Source organism: Rhopilema esculentum, chromosome 9, assembly GCF_057945365.1.
Source record: "Rhopilema esculentum isolate cy_ngs chromosome 9, ASM5794536v1, whole genome shotgun sequence".
In the NCBI taxonomy this organism is placed as follows: domain Eukaryota; kingdom Metazoa; phylum Cnidaria; class Scyphozoa; order Rhizostomeae; family Rhizostomatidae; genus Rhopilema; species Rhopilema esculentum.
In genome coordinates, this window is record NC_142823.1 from 7,931,184 (window position 1) to 7,956,419 (window position 25,236).

At 36.5% G+C, this 25,236-nt stretch overlaps 1 protein-coding gene across 2 annotated transcripts; it reads left to right on the top strand.

Annotated features, from left to right (window-relative positions):
• Positions 1-326: 326 nt before the first annotated feature.
• LOC135688788 (uncharacterized) lies at positions 327-22,447 on the top strand. Of its 2 annotated transcripts, none has more exons than XM_065205797.2 (15): positions 327-606; positions 11,914-12,164; positions 12,971-13,052; positions 13,595-14,317; positions 14,449-14,540; positions 14,750-14,818; positions 15,237-15,341; positions 15,795-15,896; positions 16,213-16,386; positions 16,656-16,811; positions 18,452-18,574; positions 19,404-19,473; positions 20,881-20,920; positions 21,265-21,294; positions 21,684-22,447. In XM_065205797.2, the coding sequence occupies exons 1-15, from the start codon at positions 429-431 to the stop codon at positions 21,697-21,699; spliced, it is 2,211 nt and encodes a 736-aa protein (XP_065061869.2). In that variant the 5' UTR covers positions 327-428; the 3' UTR covers positions 21,700-22,447. The 2 variants fall into 2 exon arrangements, with proteins under 2 accessions (XP_065061869.2, XP_065061870.2); XM_065205798.2 differs by having other exon boundaries at positions 329-606; positions 16,231-16,386.
• The last annotated feature ends 2,789 nt before the right edge of the window (positions 22,448-25,236 follow it).

Genomic DNA, 25,236 nt, shown 5'->3' on the forward strand with positions numbered 1-25,236 from the left:
CTAGTTTCCATACTGCTCGACCTGATGACGTAATTAGTTTACCCTAACCCTAACCCTTTACTTGAAATAACCAATCACATGGGCTCCGACAAAGGTTGAAAAGTGGGGGGCCAAGGGTAAATTTAACACCCATAACAAAAGATTTTGAAAAAACTCTATTGTCTTGCAAAAAAGTGGGGGGGGCCAAGGCCCCCCTGCCCCCCCCCCCCCTTCGTCGGAGACCCTGAATCATGCTTATTTATGACTAAAGGCAGTATGGAAAAACTAGCGTCCCTGTCCAAGGTCTCGTAGTGATATCCGAATCTCGTTATGGGAGCCAATCAAAGTTTTGAAAGAGTAAGTTTTCAACGACTTGCTGGCTGGCGCGCATTCTTCAAATTCAAAATATTACCGTGGCAAGGCTTCCTTTGATCTGTTAAAAGATAACGATGGAGGGAAGGGCAAAAAACCCAATCCGTGGTGCATATAAATGTGCAACTGATACTAGAAATATCAGAGAAGCTGTTAAAAGACAAAATGAAGGGCATAAAAGACAGGCAAGAGCAATGGAGGTGCAAAAGAGGAGAAAAATCGACGAGGTCGAGGATGAAGTCAAAGCCCCAAAAGGTACCTACAGTCTACAGAGGCCGTCTGTTTATCAAAAACCTAATTACTTGTTCAATTTTCATAGAATTCCTTTTCATGTGCCTATGAAATATTTCTGTTTATACTCTAATAAACGATCACCAGATGGCTACAGAAATGTTAGCATAATAGGCCTGTCTTCAAAGTTCCGCTATTTAGCGTGCGACATTCGTTTAGACATTCAAATAGACATTCGAGTAGACATTCGGACTTTGATTGCTTCTTACAAAAAAACTATAAAATATATTAAAAAGATATTTCATAGAGAGAAACTTGGCTGGATTCTCTGTTGATTCATGTATCTTGTTCATAATAAGATGCGCTATACTTCCAAAGGGGAGCAAAAAAGTCGAAAATTTTTTGACACGGCCTAAATTTCATTGCAAATAGACATTCGGACTTTAATCGATTCGCATAAAAAAAGTAAAGCAAGTAGCCAAAAGTCCTTTGAATGACAGAAACCTTGCTGGATTTTCCGTTGGTTTTGATAGTTGTTTCTAGATGATACGCGAAATTATCGCTAGAATAAGGAAAAAACCTCCAAATTTTTTGACACGATCCAAGTTTGAAATGGCGACCGACCCTCGCGATGTCGTAGCAGGCCCTCATTTCAAGCGACCTACACCGAAATACTTGAAGTGAAACATCTAAATCGACTTAAAAGTACAAAAAACCTACCCTTGTGACAAATTACCTCTAATTTAGGTCAAATAACAGCAAAAAGCGCCAGTTGTAGAAAACGACAACAAACTCAGAGGAAACCCCTCAAGTAGAAACTTACCTAAGTCGGTGTCCCGCAATAACTTTCGAAAAACTGTTTGGAATCGGCTGAAACTTTCTAAATCAACTAGAATTGATGAGACAGAGATGTTTTTTTGGGTCTCGTAAAGTCTGAAGCGGTTTTGATGAATTTTTGAGGCAACGCTTTTTCGAGCTCCATACTGAAGCCTTATAACTCAGATCTGATGAGTCGGTGTCCCGCAATAACTTTCGAAAAACTGTTTGGAATCGGCTGAAACTTTCTAAATCAACTAGAATTGATGAGACAGAGATGTTTTTTTGGGTCTCGTAAAGTCTGAAGCGGTTTTGATGAATTTTTGAGGCAACGCTTTTTCGAGCTCCATACTGAAGCCTTATAACTCAGATCTGATGAGTCGGTGTCCCGCAATAACTTTCGAAAAACTGTTTGGAATCGGCTGAAACTTTCTAAATCAACTAGAATTGATGAGACAGAGATGTTTTTTTGGGTCTCGTAAAGTCTGAAGCGGTTTTGATAAATTTTTGAGGCAACGCTTTTTCGAGTTCCATACTGAAGCCTTATAACTCAGATCTGATGAGTCGGTGTCCCGCAATAACTTTCGAAAAACTGTTTGGAATCGGCTGAAACTTTCTAAATCAACTAGAATTGATGAGATAGAGATGTTTTTTTGGGTCTCGTAAAGTCTGAAGCGGTTTTGATGAATTTTTGAGGCAACGCTTTTTCGAGCTCCATACTGAAGCCTTATAACTCAGATCTGATGAGTCGGTGTCCCGCAATAACTTTCGAAAAACTGTTTGGAATCGGCTGAAACTTTCTAAATCAACTAGAATTGATGAGACAGAGATGTTTTTTTGGGTCTCGTAAAGTCTGAAGCGGTTTTGATGAATTTTTGAGGCAACGCTTTTTCGAGCTCCATACTGAAGCCTTATAACTCAGATCTGATGAGTCGGTGTCCCGCAATAACTTTCGAAAAACTGTTTGGAATTGGCTGAAACTTTCTAAATCAACTAGAATTGATGAGACAGAGATGTTTTTTTGGGTCTCGTAAAGTCTGAAGCGGTTTTGATGAATTTTTGAGGCAACGCTTTTTCGAGCTCCATACTGAAGCCTTATAACTCAGATCTGATGTGCCAGTGTATTATACTGCTACTGTTCAGCACCCATTTGCAAAAAGCCCTCCATTGCCCGTGGCCAAATATATCACAACTAACCAAGACCAACATTCTGTCAAAAGATTCTTGGGTGCATTAGTGGAAATGGAGACTCTGAAATATGGAAAGGGCAACATTTCTAAACCAAAACTAATACTATTAGATTTTAGTATGGCTATTATAAATGCTACCCTTAGCGAATGTTGTGGGGAACCACTTCAGGATTATATAAACAGAACCTACCGTGTAGTGAATGGCAGTACTTCGCTTACAAATTTGAATAAGACATTTCTACATATCTGTGCATTTCACATAATGCGCATCAATCGGAAACATGCTATGAAGGATTGCGGACCTGGTGAAGATGGAAAAAGTCGTGTCCACTTTGCAATGCGCCTATTTGGAAGATTAGTCAATTGTTGTTTATTAAATGATGCTGCAAACATTGTCAAAAATGCAACTGTTGTATTGTCATCTAGATATGTTGATAAAAACGTTACAAATGCATTGGCAACGGTCGAAGAATCAATTAACACTTTTTGCGAAGTATTAGATGACAAGGAAAACCAATACAACGAGTCGGATGCGTTGCATTCTGATGATGTTTCAGAATCTTTCGAATACAGTAATTTTGAATCAGGCACGTAAATAATAGGGGGGCGTGGGGGCGTAACGCCCCCCCAAAGTTTGGAAAATCCAGTTACAGTTGGAAAACGTAACGGTTGACTTGGAATTTTTTTCTTAAGACCAAACTTGTGAATTTTATATTTTAAGAATTTTTTTTTTTTAATTTATAAAAATTCTAAACATTAAAATTCACAGGCTGAAGCTGACCCATCCAATCGTTTTCTATTGTGAATCCCGTCTCCACTGGGTCCAAATTGCACACTTGCCCCGTTTTCTTTTTCTTTCTTTCTGACGGGAGTTGAATCAAATTACGAACAGGCAAGGTGAACTTACGGATAAGAAACCTGAAACTTACAGTTTGGAATAATAATACCCGCATTGATCAGAAAATATTAGAGTGGGAATTTTTTTAGAAACTACGAGTAGTTAATTCAATAAAAGATTAAGAATCTTTCAGTACTAAAAATTCTCAACGCTTCTTATAAAAAACGAGTTTATGCTAAACTCCCCCTGTTATTTGTTAATGTCCTTGAGTCCTTATCATAAATTCCTATGACAAAACTGCTGTGGAGCAAGAACACATTGCAAAAACTGCAGTAGAAGTATTTGATCAAAGAAGAGTATTTCATCTTTCGAATCAGGCATATGCACAAGTTTGTTCTCAAATAATCATTTCAGTTGTAAAGAATGAAAAGGCATTTGGCCCTCTGAAAAGTTTAAAGGTAGTTTTCTTCGATCAAGAACGAAAATAAAAGGCCCAAATTCTTGGTGCTTCTATATCGTGAAAAAATGTATTTTAGATAAAATTGATCAATTGATCTGAAAGAATACTACTAATCATTAAGTATATCTAATACTGGTTTTGCTTAAATGTTGCTTTACTTCTTACAGTATGTTTAATGTTTGTTTCATGTTAATCAAAATTTAGAGATTTAGGCTTTTATGCTTTAGGCTAATTATTGAGTAAAGATTTGGTAATTATAAAGAAAATAGAACTATGGTGCTCGGGCTATTTACAAATATCAATTTGGTAGGTACAACAGATCTACTGGTCGAATGAAAAATTTATCACTTGAAGTTGGAATTTTCATACTTCCACGCCCCCCCAAAATTAGCAACTTGTTTTCGTCCCTGATTTTGATACTCAAAAACACGAAACAGAATTGCACAGGTTTTGGGGACATGTGCTAGAATCTGTAAAGCTTGAAGACAAGAATGACAGTACTGATGCCAACAGGTACTATATGCCCAATTACTGTAAGTGGTTACACGAAAAGTTACCTTATATAACACTATGGAGTAATTTATGCTTAGGGGATCTGCAACGGTTTAATCAAGAGTACGATGACTGCAAATTACCTGAGACTAAAACCAACTCAGTAGCAGAACAGTTTTTCTGCCTGAAAAAAAGGAATAGGAACAATCTTAAACAATCGATTGTTGATTTCATAAGCAAGTCCTGGCACGACAACCGAGGCTTGCAAAGACAATTTATTTTGGGCCTGCGGAGTCATATTTGCGACGCTAAAACGGTTTCAAAAGAGACAAAACAATCATATAACAGAGTTAAGAAGTTAATAAGTTATCACGATGAATCAAGTGGAAGTGATGACGAACTAGAATTAGATACTAAGGAACCTTATAGCGTTCTTGAAACTTGGGACAAAGGTAAGAAAAATACCAGGGAAAAGAAAATAGACAGGAAGGGTACTTTCCAAGAGCCACCAAGGAAAAAACTAAAATTTACTGCTTCAAATAATGAAAAAGAATTGCGTAGGAAAGTTTCTAAAAATTGCTCTGAAATTTCTAAACAATATGACAGGGAGAATGTCCTTAAAGTGTCACCATCATGTAATAATTTGAGCAAAAAAGGGTATCCTATTTATAAAAGGATGGTCTATAAATCTATGCCTGGACCGGAGAAGAAGAACGTGTCGCTTGTTCGTAACAAAATTGTTAAGGGCTGGGAAAACCTTTCTTCAGAAAAAAAGGATAAGTACATTAATGATGCTCTTAGTAGAAAGGAAAACTGCGCAATATGTGAGCAAGATGAAATTGATAGCAGTAGCGATGAGGTAAACTGGGTAAGTTGCGATGACTGTGAAAGGTGGTATCACGCAAAATGCGTCCATATTGATAGTTTTTATGCGGAGTCTGTACCTATTTATATATGCCCACGATGCAAGCAAACCTACTTTGACGGTCTACCCAAGCTTATTGCTCATTTTCGCTTTAAACCGGTCCATGAATTGTTGGAACTAGATGACGTATTTTCACTTTGGGCGACACTATCTTCCGAAGACAGAAGGTATATTCGAAAACATATTTTTCCTATGGAAACAAAACATATACCCCAAATAGGTAGTCTGCAAATCTTAAGTGAACGTGGCATAAAGAATAAATTCAATAATTGCTGGAGCAACTCTGCATTTCATTTGCTTTGCGGATCTATGCTGTCTAGGTTGCTGTCTACATACCAATCTACCCAAACAATTGTCTGCAGTTCAATTATAAAAATTCGGGAGAAACTGCAAAACCAAAAGTTTGCTTCTACCCCAATGAAATTTACCACGGATATGAGAGCTATCGTTTCATACTTTCGTAACCGAGACCAGAGTGAAAACTGTCGTCAGGATGATGGCGCAAGCTTTGTAGAAGAAATCCTTTTGCACTTAATCGATCACAGTGTAGAAGATATGGAAAGGAATTTGCAAACAAGAATTTTAAGTTTTTTCAACTGTAGTACTTGCGGCAAAACTGGATCCTCTGCGAGAGGACACGTAGTACTACCACTAAATCTATTTGAAAATTCTATACCTAACGTATCTGTTCAGTCGCTTCTTTGGGAGAGCACAGTAACAGAAGACAGATTTCATGACTTTGATTGTGACTGCCCACCCGAAGATAAAAATTTGCAAAAGATGCCGAAGATAAAACGGTTGCAAAAGATGATGACTGTGTGATTGGCCTCAAATGTGAATTGAAGTACGATATAAAAAGGAGATTTGGTCACACGCGCGCTGATATAGTAGAGCACTTCTTGCTACCAGAGCACCTGACAGAATTTATAATGAATAAGTATAGCCTTTCTTACGAACAAGCGACAGGAAAGTTTTACTCCATTGACAGGCCTGCAAATACAGTTTTCTTTGATGCTCTAAATCGCCAGTAAAATCCACGGGGACCTTCCTCTCTTTAAGAACTTTGATAGCTGTCCAAGATTATGATGGTCGCATGTACAATATGATTGTCATATTATCCATGTCATCCCTGTCCCTATTTGTATATAATGTATCTTTATTAAATTAACCATGTAAAATTTCACGTGAAAACCGCTTGCCTACTTCAATTAATCAATAATATCTTTATGACTATTGCTAATTTTTATATTGATTGAGAATTTGTTTGTATCAAGTACGCAAATATATTTTGATAATTTCTACGTGATAATTTGTCGATTAATTAAATGTGTATTGTATATTAACGGGAAAAAGAAAAGTAAAATTGTAAAATATCGTTTTGTCAACTTCTTTTAATTTCAAAGCTGAAGACGTTGCATACACTTACGTTTCGCTATTCATGTCGTTTATCATAAAATAACCTTTACTTTACGAGACCCAAAAAAACATCTCTATCTCATCAATTCTAGTTGATTTAGAAAGTTTCAGCCAATTCCAAACAGTTTTTCGAAAGTTATTGCGGGACACCGACTCATCAGATCTGAGTTATAAGGCTTCAGTATAGAGCTCGAAAAAGCGTTGCCTCAAAAATTCATCAAAACCGCTTCAGACTTTACGAGACCCAAAAAAACATCTCTGTCTCATCAATTCTAGTTGATTTAGAAAGTTTCAGCCGATTCCAAACAGTTTTTCGAAAGTTATTGCGGGACACCGACTCATCAGATCTGAGTTATAAGGCTTCAGTATGGAGCTCGAAAAAGCGTTGCCTCAAAAATTCATCAAAACCGCTTCAGACTTTACGAGACCCAAAAAAACATCTCTATCTCATCAATTCTAGTTGATTTAGAAAGTTTCAGCCAATTCCAAACAGTTTTTCGAAAGTTATTGCGGGACACCGACTCATCAGATCTGAGTTATAAGGCTTCAGTATGGAGCTCGAAAAAGCGTTGCCTCAAAAATTCATCAAAACCGCTTCAGACTTTACGAGACCCAAAAAAACATCTCTGTCTCATCAATTCTAGTTGATTTAGAAAGTTTCAGCCAATTCCAAACAGTTTTTCGAAAGTTATTGCGGGACACCGACTCATCAGATCTGAGTTATAAGGCTTCAGTATGGAGCTCGAAAAAGCGTTGCCTCAAAAATTTATCAAAACCGCTTCAGACTTTACGAGACCCAAAAAAACATCTCTGTCTCATCAATTCTAGTTGATTTAGAAAGTTTCAGCCAATTCCAAACAGTTTTTCGAAAGTTATTGCGGGACACCGACTCATCAGATCTGAGTTATAAGGCTTCAGTATGGAGCTCGAAAAAGCGTTGCCTCAAAAATTCATCAAAACCGCTTCAGACTTTACGAGACCCAAAAAAACATCTCTGTCTCATCAATTCTAGTTGATTTAGAAAGTTTCAGCCGATTCCAAACAGTTTTTCGAAAGTTATTGCGGGACACCGACTCATCAGATCTGAGTTATAAGGCTTCAGTATGGAGCTCGAAAAAGCGTTGCCTCAAAAATTCATCAAAACCGCTTCAGACTTTACGAGACCCAAAAAAACATCTCTGTCTCATCAATTCTAGTTGATTTAGAAAGTTTCAGCCAATTCCAAACAGTTTTTCGAAAGTTATTGCGGGACACCGACTCATCAGATCTGAGTTATAAGGCTTCAGTATGGAGCTCGAAAAAGCGTTGCCTCAAAAATTCATCAAAACCGCTTCAGACTTTACGAGACCCAAAAAAACATCTCTACCTCATCAATTCTAGCTGACTTACAAAGTTTCAGCCAATTCCAAACAGTTTTTCGAAAGTTATTGCGGGACACCGACTCATCAGATCTGAGTTATAAGGCTTCAGTATGGAGCTCGAAAAAGCGTTGCCTCAAAAATTCATCAAAACCGCTTCAGACTTTACGAGACCCAAAAAAACATCTCTATCTCATCAATTCTAGTTGATTTAGAAAGTTTCAGCCAATTCCAAACAGTTTTTCGAAAGTTATTGCGGGACACCGACTCATCAGATCTGAGTTATAAGGCTTCAGTATGGAGCTCGAAAAAGCGTTGCCTCAAAAATTCATCAAAACCGCTTCAGACTTTACGAGACCCAAAAAAACATCTCTGTCTCATCAATTCTAGTTGATTTAGAAAGTTTCAGCCAATTCCAAACAGTTTTTCGAAAGTTATTGCGGGACACCGACTCATCAGATCTGAGTTATAAGGCTTCAGTATGGAGCTCGAAAAAGCGTTGCCTCAAAAATTTATCAAAACCGCTTCAGACTTTACGAGACCCAAAAAAACATCTCTGTCTCATCAATTCTAGTTGATTTAGAAAGTTTCAGCCAATTCCAAACAGTTTTTCGAAAGTTATTGCGGGACACCGACTCATCAGATCTGAGTTATAAGGCTTCAGTATGGAGCTCGAAAAAGCGTTGCCTCAAAAATTCATCAAAACCGCTTCAGACTTTACGAGACCCAAAAAAACATCTCTGTCTCATCAATTCTAGTTGATTTAGAAAGTTTCAGCCGATTCCAAACAGTTTTTCGAAAGTTATTGCGGGACACCGACTCATCAGATCTGAGTTATAAGGCTTCAGTATGGAGCTCGAAAAAGCGTTGCCTCAAAAATTCATCAAAACCGCTTCAGACTTTACGAGACCCAAAAAAACATCTCTGTCTCATCAATTCTAGTTGATTTAGAAAGTTTCAGCCAATTCCAAACAGTTTTTCGAAAGTTATTGCGGGACACCGACTCATCAGATCTGAGTTATAAGGCTTCAGTATGGAGCTCGAAAAAGCGTTGCCTCAAAAATTCATCAAAACCGCTTCAGACTTTACGAGACCCAAAAAAACATCTCTGTCTCATCAATTCTAGTTGATTTAGAAAGTTTCAGCCGATTCCAAACAGTTTTTCGAAAGTTATTGCGGGACACCGACTCATCAGATCTGAGTTATAAGGCTTCAGTATGGAGCTCGAAAAAGCGTTGCCTCAAAAATTCATCAAAACCGCTTCAGACTTTACGAGACCCAAAAAAACATCTCTGTCTCATCAATTCTAGTTGATTTAGAAAGTTTCAGCCAATTCCAAACAGTTTTTCGAAAGTTATTGCGGGACACCGACTCATCAGATCTGAGTTATAAGGCTTCAGTATGGAGCTCGAAAAAGCGTTGCCTCAAAAATTCATCAAAACCGCTTCAGACTTTACGAGACCCAAAAAAACATCTCTACCTCATCAATTCTAGCTGACTTACAAAGTTTCAGCCAATTCCAAACAGTTTTTCGAAAGTTATTGCGGGACACCGACTCATCAGATCTGAGTTATAAGGCTTCAGTATGGAGCTCGAAAAAGCGTTGCCTCAAAAATTCATCAAAACCGCTTCAGACTTTACGAGACCCAAAAAAACATCTCTGTCTCATCAATTCTAGTTGATTTAGAAAGTTTCAGCCGATTCCAAACAGTTTTTCGAAAGTTATTGCGGGACACCGACTCATCAGATCTGAGTTATAAGGCTTCAGTATGGAGCTCGAAAAAGCGTTGCCTCAAAAATTCATCAAAACCGCTTCAGACTTTACGAGACCCAAAAAAACATCTCTGTCTCATCAATTCTAGTTGATTTAGAAAGTTTCAGCCGATTCCAAACAGTTTTTCGAAAGTTATTGCGGGACACCGACTCATCAGATCTGAGTTATAAGGCTTCAGTATGGAGCTCGAAAAAGCGTTGCCTCAAAAATTCATCAAAACCGCTTCAGACTTTACGAGACCCAAAAAAACATCTCTGTCTCATCAATTCTAGTTGATTTAGAAAGTTTCAGCCGATTCCAAACAGTTTTTCGAAAGTTATTGCGGGACACCGACTCATCAGATCTGAGTTATAAGGCTTCAGTATGGAGCTCGAAAAAGCGTTGCCTCAAAAATTCATCAAAACCGCTTCAGACTTTACGAGACCCAAAAAAACATCTCTGTCTCATCAATTCTAGTTGATTTAGAAAGTTTCAGCCGATTCCAAACAGTTTTTCGAAAGTTATTGCGGGACACCGACTTAGGTAAGTTTCTACTTGAGGGGTTTCCTCTGAGTTTGTTGTCGTTTTCTACAACTGGCGCTTTTTGCTGTTATTTGACCTAAATTAGAGGTAATTTGTCACAAGGGTAGGTTTTTTGTACTTTTAAGTCGATTTAGATGTTTCACTTCAAGTATTTCGGTGTAGGTCGCTTGAAATGAGGGCCTGCTATGACATCGCGAGGGTCGGTCGCCATTTCAAACTTGGATCGTGTCAAAAAATTTGGAGGTTTTTTCCTTATTCTAGCGATAATTTCGCGTATCATCTAGAAACAACTATCAAAACCAACGGAAAATCCAGCAAGGTTTCTGTCATTCAAAGGACTTTTGGCTACTTGCTTTACTTTTTTTATGCGAATCGATTAAAGTCCGAATGTCTATTTGCAATGAAATTTAGGCCGTGTCAAAAAATTTTCGACTTTTTTACTCACCTTTGGAAGTATAGCGCATCTTATTATGAACAAGATACATGAATCAACAGAGAATCCAGCCAAGTTTCTCTCTATGAAATATCTTTTTAATATATTTTATAGTTTTTTTGTAAGAAGCAATCAAAGTCCGAATGTCTACTCGAATGTCTATTTGAATGTCTAAACGAATGTCGCACGCTAAATAGCGGAACGTCTTCAAACAACTCTGTCAAGTTTGCTTAGTACACCATCAAGGGAATGTGCTGCTCTACTGCAATGAAGTTGATTCTAGCTGTCAATGAAAACTTTTGGTTGACCCTGTTTATTAATGTTAAAGTTGCTGAATCTTTGGGTAATTGATGCCGATCAAAGTTACCCCATCTGGGACTAGACTGGAAACTTTGCCTCATGCGCGGCCAAGTTTACTTTGAAAATTTGAGCAAATGCTTGCTTATATTGCAGCAAATGCTTGCTTGAATCTCATAAAACAAGCACTTTGAGAGGATACAAAACTAGATTTACTCTAAAAACTTTTAGGCCATTATGAACTTCAGTTACTTTTAACTTTATTCAAACTTTAGCAGTTCCCCGGAATGTTGAAACATGTTTTATTCAGTAAGTAATAACAAAAATGAAATTGTTTTCGAACATTACCCCCTAATCAACCAATGCTCTGTCCAAAATTGCTAATGTCTGGACATGATAAAAATAATTGAACAAAAATATGTATTATAACACTGCAGAGCTTGAAGCTGCTCTGTTAGCAAGGTAGCTCCACTACCATTTTAGCTACTGGGTTATTTCTCTCTCATATTTTCTCTCAGTTAATTTCACAAATCCTTTTTCCTACTTTAAAATAAATGAAATCAATCAATAGATGGACAAATGGCTCGAGGCGAGCTGTTGATTGCCTTAAAACAAAACTCCCCCAAAAATTGTTTCAAATTGCTTCTTCAAAGGAAGATGTGAACATGACAGTTATTAGTAGCTACCCCGAGTTTCATGCTTATTGTGACCATTAGCAACTATAGTGAACAGCTCTACCTAGACAGTAGTTCTGTATATATTTATATATTATATGTATAGATATATAATGAATCATTATTTCCCATCTAGTTGACAAAAGGCGAGAGCAACTGATTGCATGGAAACTTGAAAGAGATAGGAAAAGACAGTTTGAAACAAAAAAGAAGAGCTTTGTGGTGAAACATGTGAACTACTCTCCAACAAAGTATTTGGTATCTAGTGCAAATAAGAGAACAACAAGAAAGCAAGCTGCTCTTGAAAATCAAACTTGCACGAGAAGAATAACAAGATCATATGCAAAGAACTGTGCCAAATCAGAAGAGATGAAAAGGGGCAACAAAGTTAGCGGCTTTAGATTTTGTTATGCAGTAATTGTTCCTTCTTTAAGCTGACACCTGTGGAAAAAGTATTTCTGTTTACAGCTGGAGGCTATAACACAGGGAAGAGATCTGAGGCCAAATTATTTGTTTATGGTTTATTGAATGGTTCTGTCATAGGGGGCTTTACTCAAATGCCAGTTTAGGAAATCATGTTTCCCTACTGTTTTGTCAAGATTTCTTGTTGATTTTCAATGATCAGCATTCTGTCTATTTTTCAATATCCTGTAGATAATTCAGTGTCATTGATATATACACTCTTTTTAATAAGAACAATTTTATAAGAACACAAGCCTCAAAATTGGTCAAAAGATAAGAACAAGTTGATGATGAGCAACTGTAAAATGCAATTTTGAACTATGTTTTATCACAGAAACAAGGGTTTCTAGCCATATGTGGGTGCTTTTTGGTGAATATTAAAATTTGGTGGCAAATTAAGCTCCTCCATAGAGTAAAAAAGCTAGCAATCACACTGCCTACTCCTTACTGCCTACTATTAATTTAAGAACAAATTAAGAACAATCCGGCCTCAGACTTTTGAAAAAATTAAGAACAGTCAGCCTGAACTAAAGTTTACTGTTTCTTACAAAAGAGAGTGAAAAATAACTAAAAAAGTTTGATAATGAGGAATATGAGTGTTGAAAATGTTTTCATTACTAGCTAAAGTTATAGTATATGCAATATAGATAATGTGTTTCCATGTATAAGTTGACTTCCCATTGATTGTGTTTTTAACAAATAGCTAAGAATATTGCATGTATTTACCACAGAATCTGACTGCAACAAAGAAACCCACCCAGCTCAGATCAAAGAAAGGAAAAAGTGAAAATCTAAACAAAGACGAGAAGGCCTGTAAGTAAAAAATTTTAATTACTTATTGTTATCAATCAAATTATAATATGCTGTTTCATTGAAAATGTATTCATCCAATAGAACAATATTAAATTAGCAATGATCATGAAAAATAGAAGGCCCTCCTAACCCTATGTGCAACCAATCACAACTAGTTTAAATTTGGTGCATAAGCCATTACTCTGTTATAAACCAAATAGTCTATCAGTGCTAACTTAGATTTCCTGTGTTTTGATATACCAGCTTAGTATTGTCTATGTCATTTGCTTGGTTCACAAAAGAAACAATTTTCCATTTTGCATGAGTGACCAAACGCTCGTGTGGTTGGGTTTGCGCGAGTGCTAATGCAATTGTGAGTTATCCCTTGGGTCAAATGAAAAGGCCTGGAGAATCATATCCAAAATTGAAACAGAATAGATTATATCTTTATAGAATCAAGCAAAACGTTTTGGTCTTATAAAGACATACTTTTTTATCTTTGTAGCTATTTCTATATCTAAACTTGTTTTGAAGTTTCAAATTGAAGTATTCCTTATTCGAAGGCACCAAAGCGGAACCAATAGTTCCAGAATCAAAATCATCTGAAACTGGGTTCGTGTTTTCATTTAACCAAGATGATATGCTGCCAAAAACCTTCAAATTCTCTAAAAACTCTCCTGCATCAAATTTTGTTTTAAAAGAATCAAAATTTAATGACCCCATTGCCAAGTTCAATGAGTCCATAAAAAATGAGAATGAAAATAGCAGCAATGGATCCAAGGACATATTTGATTTCACCTCAAATGATGTGATTGCAAAGTTCAATGAAGCTGTGAAAATTGACAATGGAACTGAAAAGGATGTGAAGAGAATGGGAAGTTTCCTTACAAGTATCACTGTTGACCCAATAGAGAAATTCAACTCTTCATTGAAAGACGAAAGTAAAAAGGAGCAAACCGACCAGGTCATGCACATTAACAAACCATCATTAACTCCAATCAAAGCAGACAAGCAGTGCAATGAGCCAAGTGACAGTAAAATGGAGGACCTATCAGAAAAGCAACTGCTTAAAGGGCACCCTGGAAAAACACCCAAAAAGCCTTCAGCCCTGCCAAGCCATATGCTTGAAGAGATTGGAGGCGGGAGTTTCACACCAAGAAGGATACAAAGTACTGCACATTTTAGAAACTTAGTTAATGAAGAGAGACAAAAGCTTGGGCACATGAACACCTTATGGAGCAGCTACTTGGATGAGCAAGAGTTAACAGGATCTCTCTCTGAAGATGGTAGGTGTTTAATACATTATTTGAATTGAATCTTTTTACAATAAGCATAACAGCATTTCTAACACTGCATCTAGAAATTAGTAATAAACATCAGCCTGTTGATATTTATTAGTGATTTTCTTGAATTGCAGTGACTGGCCTAATAAGAAGTGTAATTGGCAAATCACAGTTACTTATTGACCAAAGGTTCAAGCAGTTTGAAGACTTGATCAGTTTACATCAGGTATTAACTTTACCAGATTCTGTCACCGGCTAATGGTTCAATATATCAACTGATATATTGATCCATAATATATCAATATATCATCAAATGTTAACAGCTTTCTGGACTCTGCATGAAATGTTGTGGCTCTTTTGTCAAGTTCATTCGCCTTCATTTAGTTAGAAATTGATATTTGGCTTTTTCTGATACCTGTCCTTCGTTTATAACAGAGCCACAAAGCTGAACAGGGTGCTACTGCTTCTGACCTCCAAGGATTCTGGGATATGGTAAATTATCAGGTAGGAATTGTGGTTACATTTTGCTGTCTTCCTATTTTTCATTTACATACGTTGATCTATTGAATTCAACTCGTTATCTTTCTGAAGATATTTTCAACACTGAGCAGAAAAGTTTACAACAGCTATATCTATACAGTTTAAATGGAACTTGCTAGAAATCCCTAATGTACAAAGGTTGCTCAGGAATGTTCTTGAAATAATGAAAACAGTTTGTAAAAGAAAACATCGGGAATGTTCCATGTTAAGTCCTACAATGTTCAGAGTACTTTATAGTATATCTGACTAGAGTGTATGTAAATTTAACATGATCAAAGGGGCAATGGCTACCCAAATGTACTTTAGCGTTGTCTTTGGGAGTTTTAACACAATATAGTGCGAGGGGTAGTTAAAGAATAGTCTTGCTGTTTTGTTTGCTCAGGTTGAAGATGTGAACAACAAATTCGCTGAACTTGAAACCTTGAAACTGAAGAATTGGGTGAAGGAAAAGCCCAAACGAACATTGAAACCTAAAAAGGCAGCAGAGGTGAGGTTTTAAGATGTTTTTTTAGCAGAATATCATTTGATTTGTGATCATAGTCGAGATTATTGATGACAGAATGTCCACCATTGATCATTTGAAGGTTATTTCAATGCATCTTCAAAGAGATCTACATTAACTGGGGTTTTGCCACTGTATGTAATTGAATTGTGTCCTGGTACACGTGCTGATTAAGGCTATATTCTCACGATTGTTGTGAAAATACCTTTTTAGTGTCGTTTTTATGTTATGTTTCTGCTACGGAGTTCGCAGAAGGGTTTTTTTTGTTACTGTTTATTTTAACTTGCAGCGGTAGTTTAATTAGATAGGTTTTAGATCCAAGTTTTCGTATGTAGCCATCTTCTTTTTGAATCTTCTGGTAGGATCAACTAACAGGCGACTGTCAGAAAACAGTAATTGGATAATATGGTTCTACTATAAATTTACATTATTTTGTAGACAAAGAAGAACATTTCAGCCAAAGTTTCTTCAAGACAGGAGGAAGTAAGAAAGTTTAAAGAAGCCATGAGGGCAAAGATGGAATCATTAAAATCGGAATCGGTATGGATTGCCATATGACTTTGCATTTTTTCAGTGTCGTGAAATTCCTCAATTTGTGATTAAAAGAAGTTAGTTTTACGTTGGTTGGTTATTCATGCTATATACACTGTATATGATGCAACTGGAATTATGGGAAATGAATAGAAATATGATAAATTCAATAGGGGACGAGATGGCGAAAAGTGTATTAATAGCACAAAGTATTTTGCAGCTTAAAGCCAGGAATCGAAAATCTTGTTGTTGAACAATTTTGGAAATCGACTTTATGGTAAGATGCATTTCAAATTTGATTTTTATACCTCAATTAAATAATTAGGAAGCAAATTCTAAACAGGAGGCGACACTGGAGAAAGATGAAGAAATTGAGAACAAAGAAAACAAGGTGTCTCCTGTGATGAAAACGCCAGTTAGAAGATCGATAAGAAAAACTCCGTCCAAGAATATGGTACGGGATAATGAAAGCGATGATTTGTGGATAAAACCCGAAAACGTGAGTTGATTTCAAACTTTATGTGATAAAGACACAGCAAAGTGATAAGATCATGTGGTACTAATGTTGTAGCTTATACTAGACATTTTTAATGTATACGAGTGATGGCACTTTGAGGAAGATGATTTTGGTGATGATATTGTTCTTGTCCACAATCAAAACCCGTTTCTTTATATTTGTATAGTTTATTCAATATTTAAAGAGGTTTAAACGATGTTTTCGTTTTTCCAAGTCTATCATATTGCTTTTTAATAACACCTTCCTAACAGGACGTGGCATTGGAGAAAAACGAAGAGACGGAAGTCAAAGTCGACAAAGTTTCCCCTGTGTTGAAAACTCCAGTGAGAAGAGCGACAAGAAAAACGCCATCAAAAAATAAGATGCCTGAAGATGAAAACGATGACCTGTGGTATAAAATCGAAAACGTAAGTTTATTTTCAATATTTTAATTCTGAATTGTTAGTTTGATTTTTTTATGATAGTAAGTAACGTGTTTTAGAGAGCTCTAACGCAGGTATGCTTCTGTGCTATCAGCTTTGGCAAGTAATTCAGTAATATTCGCCGTGTCTATTTTGAAATGGTTTTCATTGCCTCTTTGAATCAATAGCAAGAAAGACGGTAATATCGAACAACATGGTCGGCACCAAATCATTATAAGCTAACAAACATGACGTCATATATCTCTGGAACCGAGGGCTGAGGGGAATAAGATGGAGGCGAGGCTTCAAACAAGAAATGATGAAGTATAGAAATTGAGGGCAATTGCTTTGATATGTTTGCATAAACACTCATACTAGCTTTTTATATGATCTGCTCTTTCGTTGCTTTTCATACCTTGCCCTTAAACGGGAGCGGGGAAAGGGTCACATGCCTGATCTTAAGGGGGTTAGAATAAATTAGAAGATTTATGAGATTTTCCAAAAAGATGGAACCTGGGTCCTTCTCTCGTCCTTCTAAATAAGCACAGGGTTTATGTGTACTCTATTTACATCCAAACCTGATATATAGCTCTTTTCTAACAATTTTATTGAACACTCCACAAAGTAGTCCATCATGCCCAATTTCACTTGATCACCCAATAGCAAAAGGGCATTTTTGAATTCGAAGGGTTTCCTCCAAGAAAGTGCAAACAACCGTCTGTCCGAAAATAGATCTGTTCGAAGACCTCAAGAAGAGAACAGAACAGAACAGATGTTGGTTATGCAGCGGGTACCAAAAGCTTTCAAGATTGTATTTGACAGAGTTATGGAAACAAGAAATGTTTTTGAAAGTAGCCAACACTGCCATACCACGAGAACAAAGAACAACGAAAACAAATAAAATAAAGATCATATTTCGCCTTGGCATCCGGAAATTCATAAAAGTTAAAGTTTCCATTCTTTCTTTCCCAAAGTTCTCAAATAAATCTTTTCACAGTTTTTAAAAAGATAAAAGACTATTATAAGACTTCATTTAATTTGCTACTTAATCTTAAATTAGGATTTTTTATTTTTTTAATCTTTGAATAACATTTTTACATTGTTTTCTTTATTATTTTCGTTTTATCTTCTATATATTGACTGTATAATGTATACTTAATTTATTATATAGTATAATGATATAACAAAAGTTAATGACTAGCTGACTTCGATAACTTGAAAAAATCTATTTATTTTTTCTCAAGATCTATGGCAGTGATTTTAGCTGAGTTATTGTGTTTTTAGATGTTGAAATGTTTTGTCAGTATAACGCAACGGTAACTTGAGTCAATGCACGAGTTTATATAAAGCTCAAATGTCTACGCGGTATTTCAAGGTTGAAGCATTCAGTGCTAAGTAAAAACCGAGCAGTAACTTTGATAAAAGGACATTGGAATAGTTTTTATGTTAGGTTTTACATGTCAGCCCCTGGTACTGCAAAGTTTCAAAGTGTTGCAAAATCCACAAACGATCAAGTTTTTTATTCTAGGACTGTAAATTTTGTTCTAATTAGTGCGCGGAGTTGTGTCTAAATTTTTGTATCTAATATTCCAATGTTCTTATACAAAGTTTGTATGTTTCATCGTAACGCTTTTTACTTTGAACAGGATGTTCCATTGAGAAATATTGACGCAACGGAAGACAAAGAAAACAACATATCTCCTGCAATGAAAACCCCAGTTAGAAGATCAATTAGGAAAACTCCTGCAAAGAAAAAGACACCGGGAAAGGTAAACAGTGATTTATGGATATAAACAGGCATTGTAAGATTTAGTAGTTGGCTTATTACTAATATAAATTGAGAAGGGAAAAGGAGGGCAAGAAAGAAGAGGGTGAGGAAAATGGCGTGAGGATAGATGAAGCGATATGAGCATTGTGATTACCAGCTTATGTTGACTGTGCTGTCCAACAGTCCAGGGCCTCTGTATAAATATACAAGGTTGGATGAGAATTTTTAGGCCTTGGTCAAGTTGGATGGGGTATGATAATGATAATCGTCATTTTTGTCGTTCTTGCTTTTCATGTTACCGCTGACAGATATCCTCTTCATTTCAATGCCCTTGTTCCATTTTCTTTTAAGTACTGCTGACCCTCTTTTTCATCCCCTCTCTTCACAGCTTTCTTTTCTATTCAGGCGCAGGTGTAGGCAACCGGGGGGATGGTGTAGGCAACCGTGTGGGTGGTGAAGGCAACCGGGGGATGGTGTAGGCAACCCCCAATACTGTATATGTTTTTATGTAAATCTTCAATTAGTCCATGAAATCCTTAACTGTTCAGTAAAATCGCCAATCGTTAGGTGAATTATCGTCGTTGGAAAATTCAACTATTGATGACCGTCCACCAAGTCTGACAGGTCAAGTCACTGTTTCCATTTGGACACCCCCATGTTCTCGTTTCTCCTATGGGTGTCAACCCAGCTGTGCCCACTTGCCCACTTGGATGAAATATCATTGAATTATTACAATTACTCCTAGAATGCCTAACGGTAGCTGCCTTTAAGCTCTATTTCCTATCTCATCCAAGTGTGGGATGAAATGCTTACTAAGATTTCCCTTGTAGGTCGAAGACCCTGGGTTCTTAAAATACCTACGTCCTTCAGTTTCAGAGGACAACGAGGATGATCTATTCGGTAAGATTTCTGCAATTTAAATTAAACCCATTTCAGATCGCTAATTATCCCAGTCATCATTACTGTTCACCATTTGTCACCATCTGAGTCGTGAAAATCAATTTATGTTTGCATGGAAAGTTTTGACAACATGAACAAACCTTTTCGTGCATTTGAGTATCTTCGGTAGAGTTACTACAATTGAGTCGGTATCTTTGCGGTATCTTATTTTTCGAAAGCAAATTTATAGCGATGCATCGCAAATTAAAAATACCTTCGAAGCACCACTTAATTTTCTGACAAGAATCAAGTAACATCGTGACATTATCACTGGTTGAATATCAAAAAATTCGGATTTTGTTGACCTTTCCAATCAAAATGCCTGAAACCAATTTGAAATCTTGTTGACTTTCACTGCATCACGAAAGTTCGCCGCCTGCAACGTGTTTAATCATGCCATAAAATTCATTGCATGATTCATCTCATCCGAATGCTCTTGTATTTCAGTGATCAAATAAAGAAAATTTCCAATTCTTTAGCAGGAATGAGGTGTCGACTCGACTGTTTATGTTTTAAGAAACTTCCGCTTTCCCAAACATTGGCAAAACTTTTGTTTTGAACTTTGAGTAATTATGAATCAATATTATATTTTGCGAAACTATTTTAAAACTCTCATTTGAAAGTAAGCCCAGAAAATATCTTTCTTGATGTGGGGTCATCCATAAAGTATGTACGCACTCAGGGGGAGGGGGAGTCGATCAAAACGGGGGAAGGGGTGTAATGGGTATTTAGTACGCACGCTTAAGAAATTCCTAAACGTGAAATTTGAACCTTGCAAGCTTGCTCATTCATTGTTCATATGGCAGAGATCTTAATGGGAAGTTTGTTGCATGTTTTCATCTGCTCTGTTTGATGAACTTCCAATAAAAACTATGTGAAAGGCTTTGCCTTTTAGAAAGCCAAATACAATAAGTTCAATGTTGAAAACTGCTTCGATGTGCTTCACATGATTACATAAATTAGACAACTGCATTAACATATATTATAACAAGGAATGGTCAGTATGGACAATTCCCTGAATTCCCCTGGAAACTCTCAATTATTTGTATTATACCTTGAAACGAGGGGGGGGGGCAAAAAAGATATAAGCATACGCAGTGTACGCAAAAGGGGGGGGGGATATGCGAAAAGCGTACGTGTGCGTACAAGGGGGGGGAGGGTCAAAAAGTGGCTCTCAAACTGCGTACGTACTATATGGATGACCCCGTGTAAACTAGACCACATTTGCAGCCATTTTTGGTTTTTACGATGTTGGCTCAAATGTTGGCTCATATGGCCACCGTGTTGAGCCACCTTAAACTGTTGGGTGAGATGTTTGACGAGTGTGTATTTTCTAGCTTCATCAAAATTTATCTGTCTTTTTTGCAGGTTTAGGGTTCGGATCTCCAGTGAAGAGAATGACCAACCAGTAAGCATATCAAATGATCACTTCTTCTTTAGAAATGATTTGTTGTTCTGTTTTTGGAGGGAGTGATTGCCCTTCAACGTCTTTCGAGTTGTGTATTTTCTCCTCAGGCTGTACCCTCAAGCTTTAGCATCTTCATTAAAAGCAAATAAAACGGGCGAAATTTAGGCGTTCCATGTATTCCTTTCAATAACCTTTTTCTTTGGCTTTTCTAAGCCTTTGATCTTTCGTGGATCAGTTTAATTTTTTTATGGTTCCAGCAAATGTGTACGACATTTCTATAGAGTAGAGTGGTTCGCCCCTTAATATTAACAAAGTTTTTAATACCTTCTTATTTTGCCTTTTAGGTCAATACTTCAATCAACAGACGTTTCATTGTAAGAAATTCTACATTTTTCGAAATTTGATTGTATTTTTCTGTCGCAAAGTATCTGCTTGTCCCTCACGAATTATCAATCTGACAACTCAAAAATCGTAATAAAACGAGGTCGTTGTATATATAGATATAAATTGTCATCTGATGAAAATTGTCAGAACGTGACTGATGCCGGATAGGCAGAGCTGTACAAGCTTTTTGTGTGCAGGGCGGTTCTAAGCTGCTACTTCGAGTTTCACGCCTAATACGATCACAAGGCAGCTGTTGTGTTTTACTCCGAGAAGCAACTAAGAACCGTCTTGTTCTTTATACGCAAAAATGTAAATATTGTTTTGAGGCGTTGCTAACTTTGCTAGTTATATTGATTCAATTTCCTCGTCTTTTTTGCAGAATCAAATTCGACTGAGTGCCATTTGCCAGTAAACTTCCAGACGAGGCGTTAATGGCAAAACTTGTGCCATGTTGTTAATTTGAATCAATGAGAATTTGAAAGCGTGATGTGACTTTGGAAGAAGCCTCTTTTGACACCGTTTGCAACAAACCCCTCTTCTCTCTAAGACTTTGAGATGAAAAGGAACCAACGCCAATTTGACCCCTTAAGCCCCTCGATTATATTTCCATCGAATCAAAGAAGTTATCAATTTCCTCCAAGCAATAGGCCAAAAGTATGTTATGGTCTTCTTCGAGTCTGGGGTTAGTAAAAGATTTATAACCTCACTGCCAGATGCAGGTTGTGTCGTTTGATATGTAAAATATTGAATATTTTTAACTCTTTGTTAAATGGTGAAATTTTATCAAAAGGGTTAAGATAAATTTTGTTAAATGGCTCATTGCACATCAAATCAACACACTTTGAAGTCACATTGATCATGATGTTCTTACATTGACCAATTAAGGCCAATTAAGATCAAGACCAATGAAAAATCCTGAAAATTTTATTTATTTATCTTATTGCATTTCAGAGTAACAGGCATTTGAAATTGTAGTTACTAGGCCTCTTTTGGCAACTCCATAAACGCACCAACAACCCCTGTGTTGATTTTATATGGAATGAGCCAAATATTTTATTTCAATTGTCTTAAAGTAACATTATAAGCTTCCTTGCAATACATCATTTGTTATTATTGATATATTATATATCTTTGTTTAATTGATTCTTGTTTAATTTTTGTGGAAATATTACTGCTCCTTACTTCCTTTTCGTATTTCCTGGACTGATAAATGCTTGTGAAAATCCACAAGTTCAATCAGGTGTCAGTTCAAAATATCTCACTCAATTCTTGATAAGATTGACTCCATTATCGCTCCATATTAGACAAGGCCACATGACACAGTCATCTTTGAAATTTGCTATAGAAGACAGGGTTAAAATAGTGCTTTCATTTGCCAGCAAAATAGCATTTCGACTTTTGCGAACCCTTGCGAGATTTATGCGAGCATTTTTTGAAACTGTTTTGTTCGGTTGTAAAAAACTGATAGCGTCGATAAATTCTTCTAAAAGTTGAGTTGTTACAATAAGAGAATTTGTTCTAAATCTGAATAAAAAATTCAGCATTTCTAGTAGAAAGATGTTACTACCAAAATAGGAGAATGAAACTGTATGATCTGTTGTTACTAAATGGCCAATCTGGACTGTCTTGCTCACAATGAAACGTAATATGATGCCAAACATGCAAGAAATTTTTAATACTTATGATGATTTCAGAACATACCTTAAAAGAAAGGAATTATTCGCGCAAGACAATTTTGTGACGAAAATTGTTATGTTTTCGAGAAAGAATTTTTTGGGAAGAAAATTCTGCGGTTTACAGACTTTTCTATGTGCAGCAGTGGGTCACAAACGCGCAAAAAAATACAACAAATAATTTCTTCTTTTCAATTTTAAACTCCACGAGGCGAAAAATCAATCCTCTCCAACTTATTCTTTGCATGTTCTAAGCTCCCGTTTTTTTGCTTCTGGGGAATCTTTCCGTACAATTGTAAGCTTTCATTTGTGGTTTTTGATAGCCAGGCTACAGTTGTAGTTAATGGAATGGTCTTGCATAATGTAAGAGCATACCCCAACGTCACGAAAGTTAGATGATCTGGCGGAAGAAAGTTTGATGGAAGTTAGATGATCTGGCGCACCATTCTCTCTCAAGCACAACAAATTAGAGCATCTATTTTCATCGATAAGATCTAAAAACATGTATTCTTTGCCCTTCTGCGACATCGCAATGAAAAGCTCGATGTCGTCTCTTGGTCTTTTCAAATTTACACTGACATGTGCTCGCGTTTTCTGGCTGGGATTTTGGCGTTTCAAGTTGTAAATTAAATTCAAAGGGGGAGATAAAGATATATCGACGACTGTAAGTTTTTAAGCTTCAACGTTTCATACTACTTTGGTATGTTGCTCTGTGAATGTTTCGAACTTTCAGTACTTTTGTTCATAAATTCAGCTCCCCCTCCCTCCCCCCCCCCCCCCATCTAATGTGATAGATCGTAACGGTAGAGCGTTGAGAAAAGAGAATACCACTTTCTTCTGTATTCAAATCAAAATCCAATCTCTTCTCATTTCCAATCTCTTGATTTATATACTTCTATCAATTATAAGAAAGGAATTATAATTGACATGTCACGTGATTGCAGTTTACAATATGATTGGTCCTGTTACACTAAGGTCAGCAAACGGACGATTCTTTTCCTCTGTACCGCGCAACAGAAGATTGGAAAAAGGCTGAAATTTGAAAATAGTTCAAGCTTCATCAAAGGCTCTTTTTGTTAATGTAAGTTTTCTAGGACACAAAGCGAATGTGACTTTCACATTACCTATTTGTTATGATTATACGGTTGCAGTTGACAATGAGATAAACGGAGTTGAAATAGATATTTTCGGTTATGTTTTACATTTTACTACCACAATTATTGTTCTGTTCTGTTCATCTTTTGCTTTTTTCTGAAGTTACATATCAACAAAGATTTGAATTATTTTCTTGATCTTCAGGCGAATTTACATATTGTTTCGCTCATATGTATGCAGTGAACATATGTATGTATGCCCTCTTGCCACCACCAAGGACTCAAAGATTCGTGAAAACAGCCAGAGGTTGAAGATGCAAAGGTTTAATACTGTCCCTCCGATGAATTTATTGATCCAAACTCGTTTAATATATTGCAAAACAAAGCTGAAAAAGTATACCATATCTATAGATACTCTACGGACTTATCCACCCTGATTCAGAAACTTATTGATACGCTGTTTATTGGTATATTGATTTTCCCTCGGGGCTTTTCGCAAGAAATAATTCTTGGAGTTAGGAGAGCCTTTTTTCTATTCATTCAGATTTAGCGTATGATGAATTTTCCCAGCAAAATATAACCCAAACCCTAAAATGAAAGTTTGGTCTTTTTACAAGAGTTTGGCTTTAAAATTTTATTCTAGAGAGTCTATCAGCTGCAAAAATTGACGAAATTAGAAAAATCAAAGGAAATGTAGGTTTATTCATCCACCAATCGCAGCAATTTAACATGAAGAAGTGATCATTTTCAACTACCACACCAGTGCACCTACAATTGCAAAAGAACATTTCCCCAGAAATTTCTTTGCCCCTTGTTTTGCCCCACCCAGTTTTTTTAAAAGTTTCTAGTAAAAATTCAATGTTTTCTTCCGAAGCTGTTCAATCGTTTTTTGATTTTGTTAAAGTTGCTTTCTTTATTTTCCTCAATAATATCTTTATTGCATTTATTTAACAAACTAGGGGCCCCGATAAGCGTTTTGGTTTGTAACCGAGGTGGACATTTATGAAATTTCGGCTCCTTTCTAATAAGTTACCAAGTAAAAACCAAGATTTACCAAGAGTTCTGTAGTTAACAAGAAAAACACATTCTTAACAATCATTTAAAATCTATATTTGCTATATATTATCACGAAGATCCACCTTCTTGCGGTGGGGTGCGCAGGGTC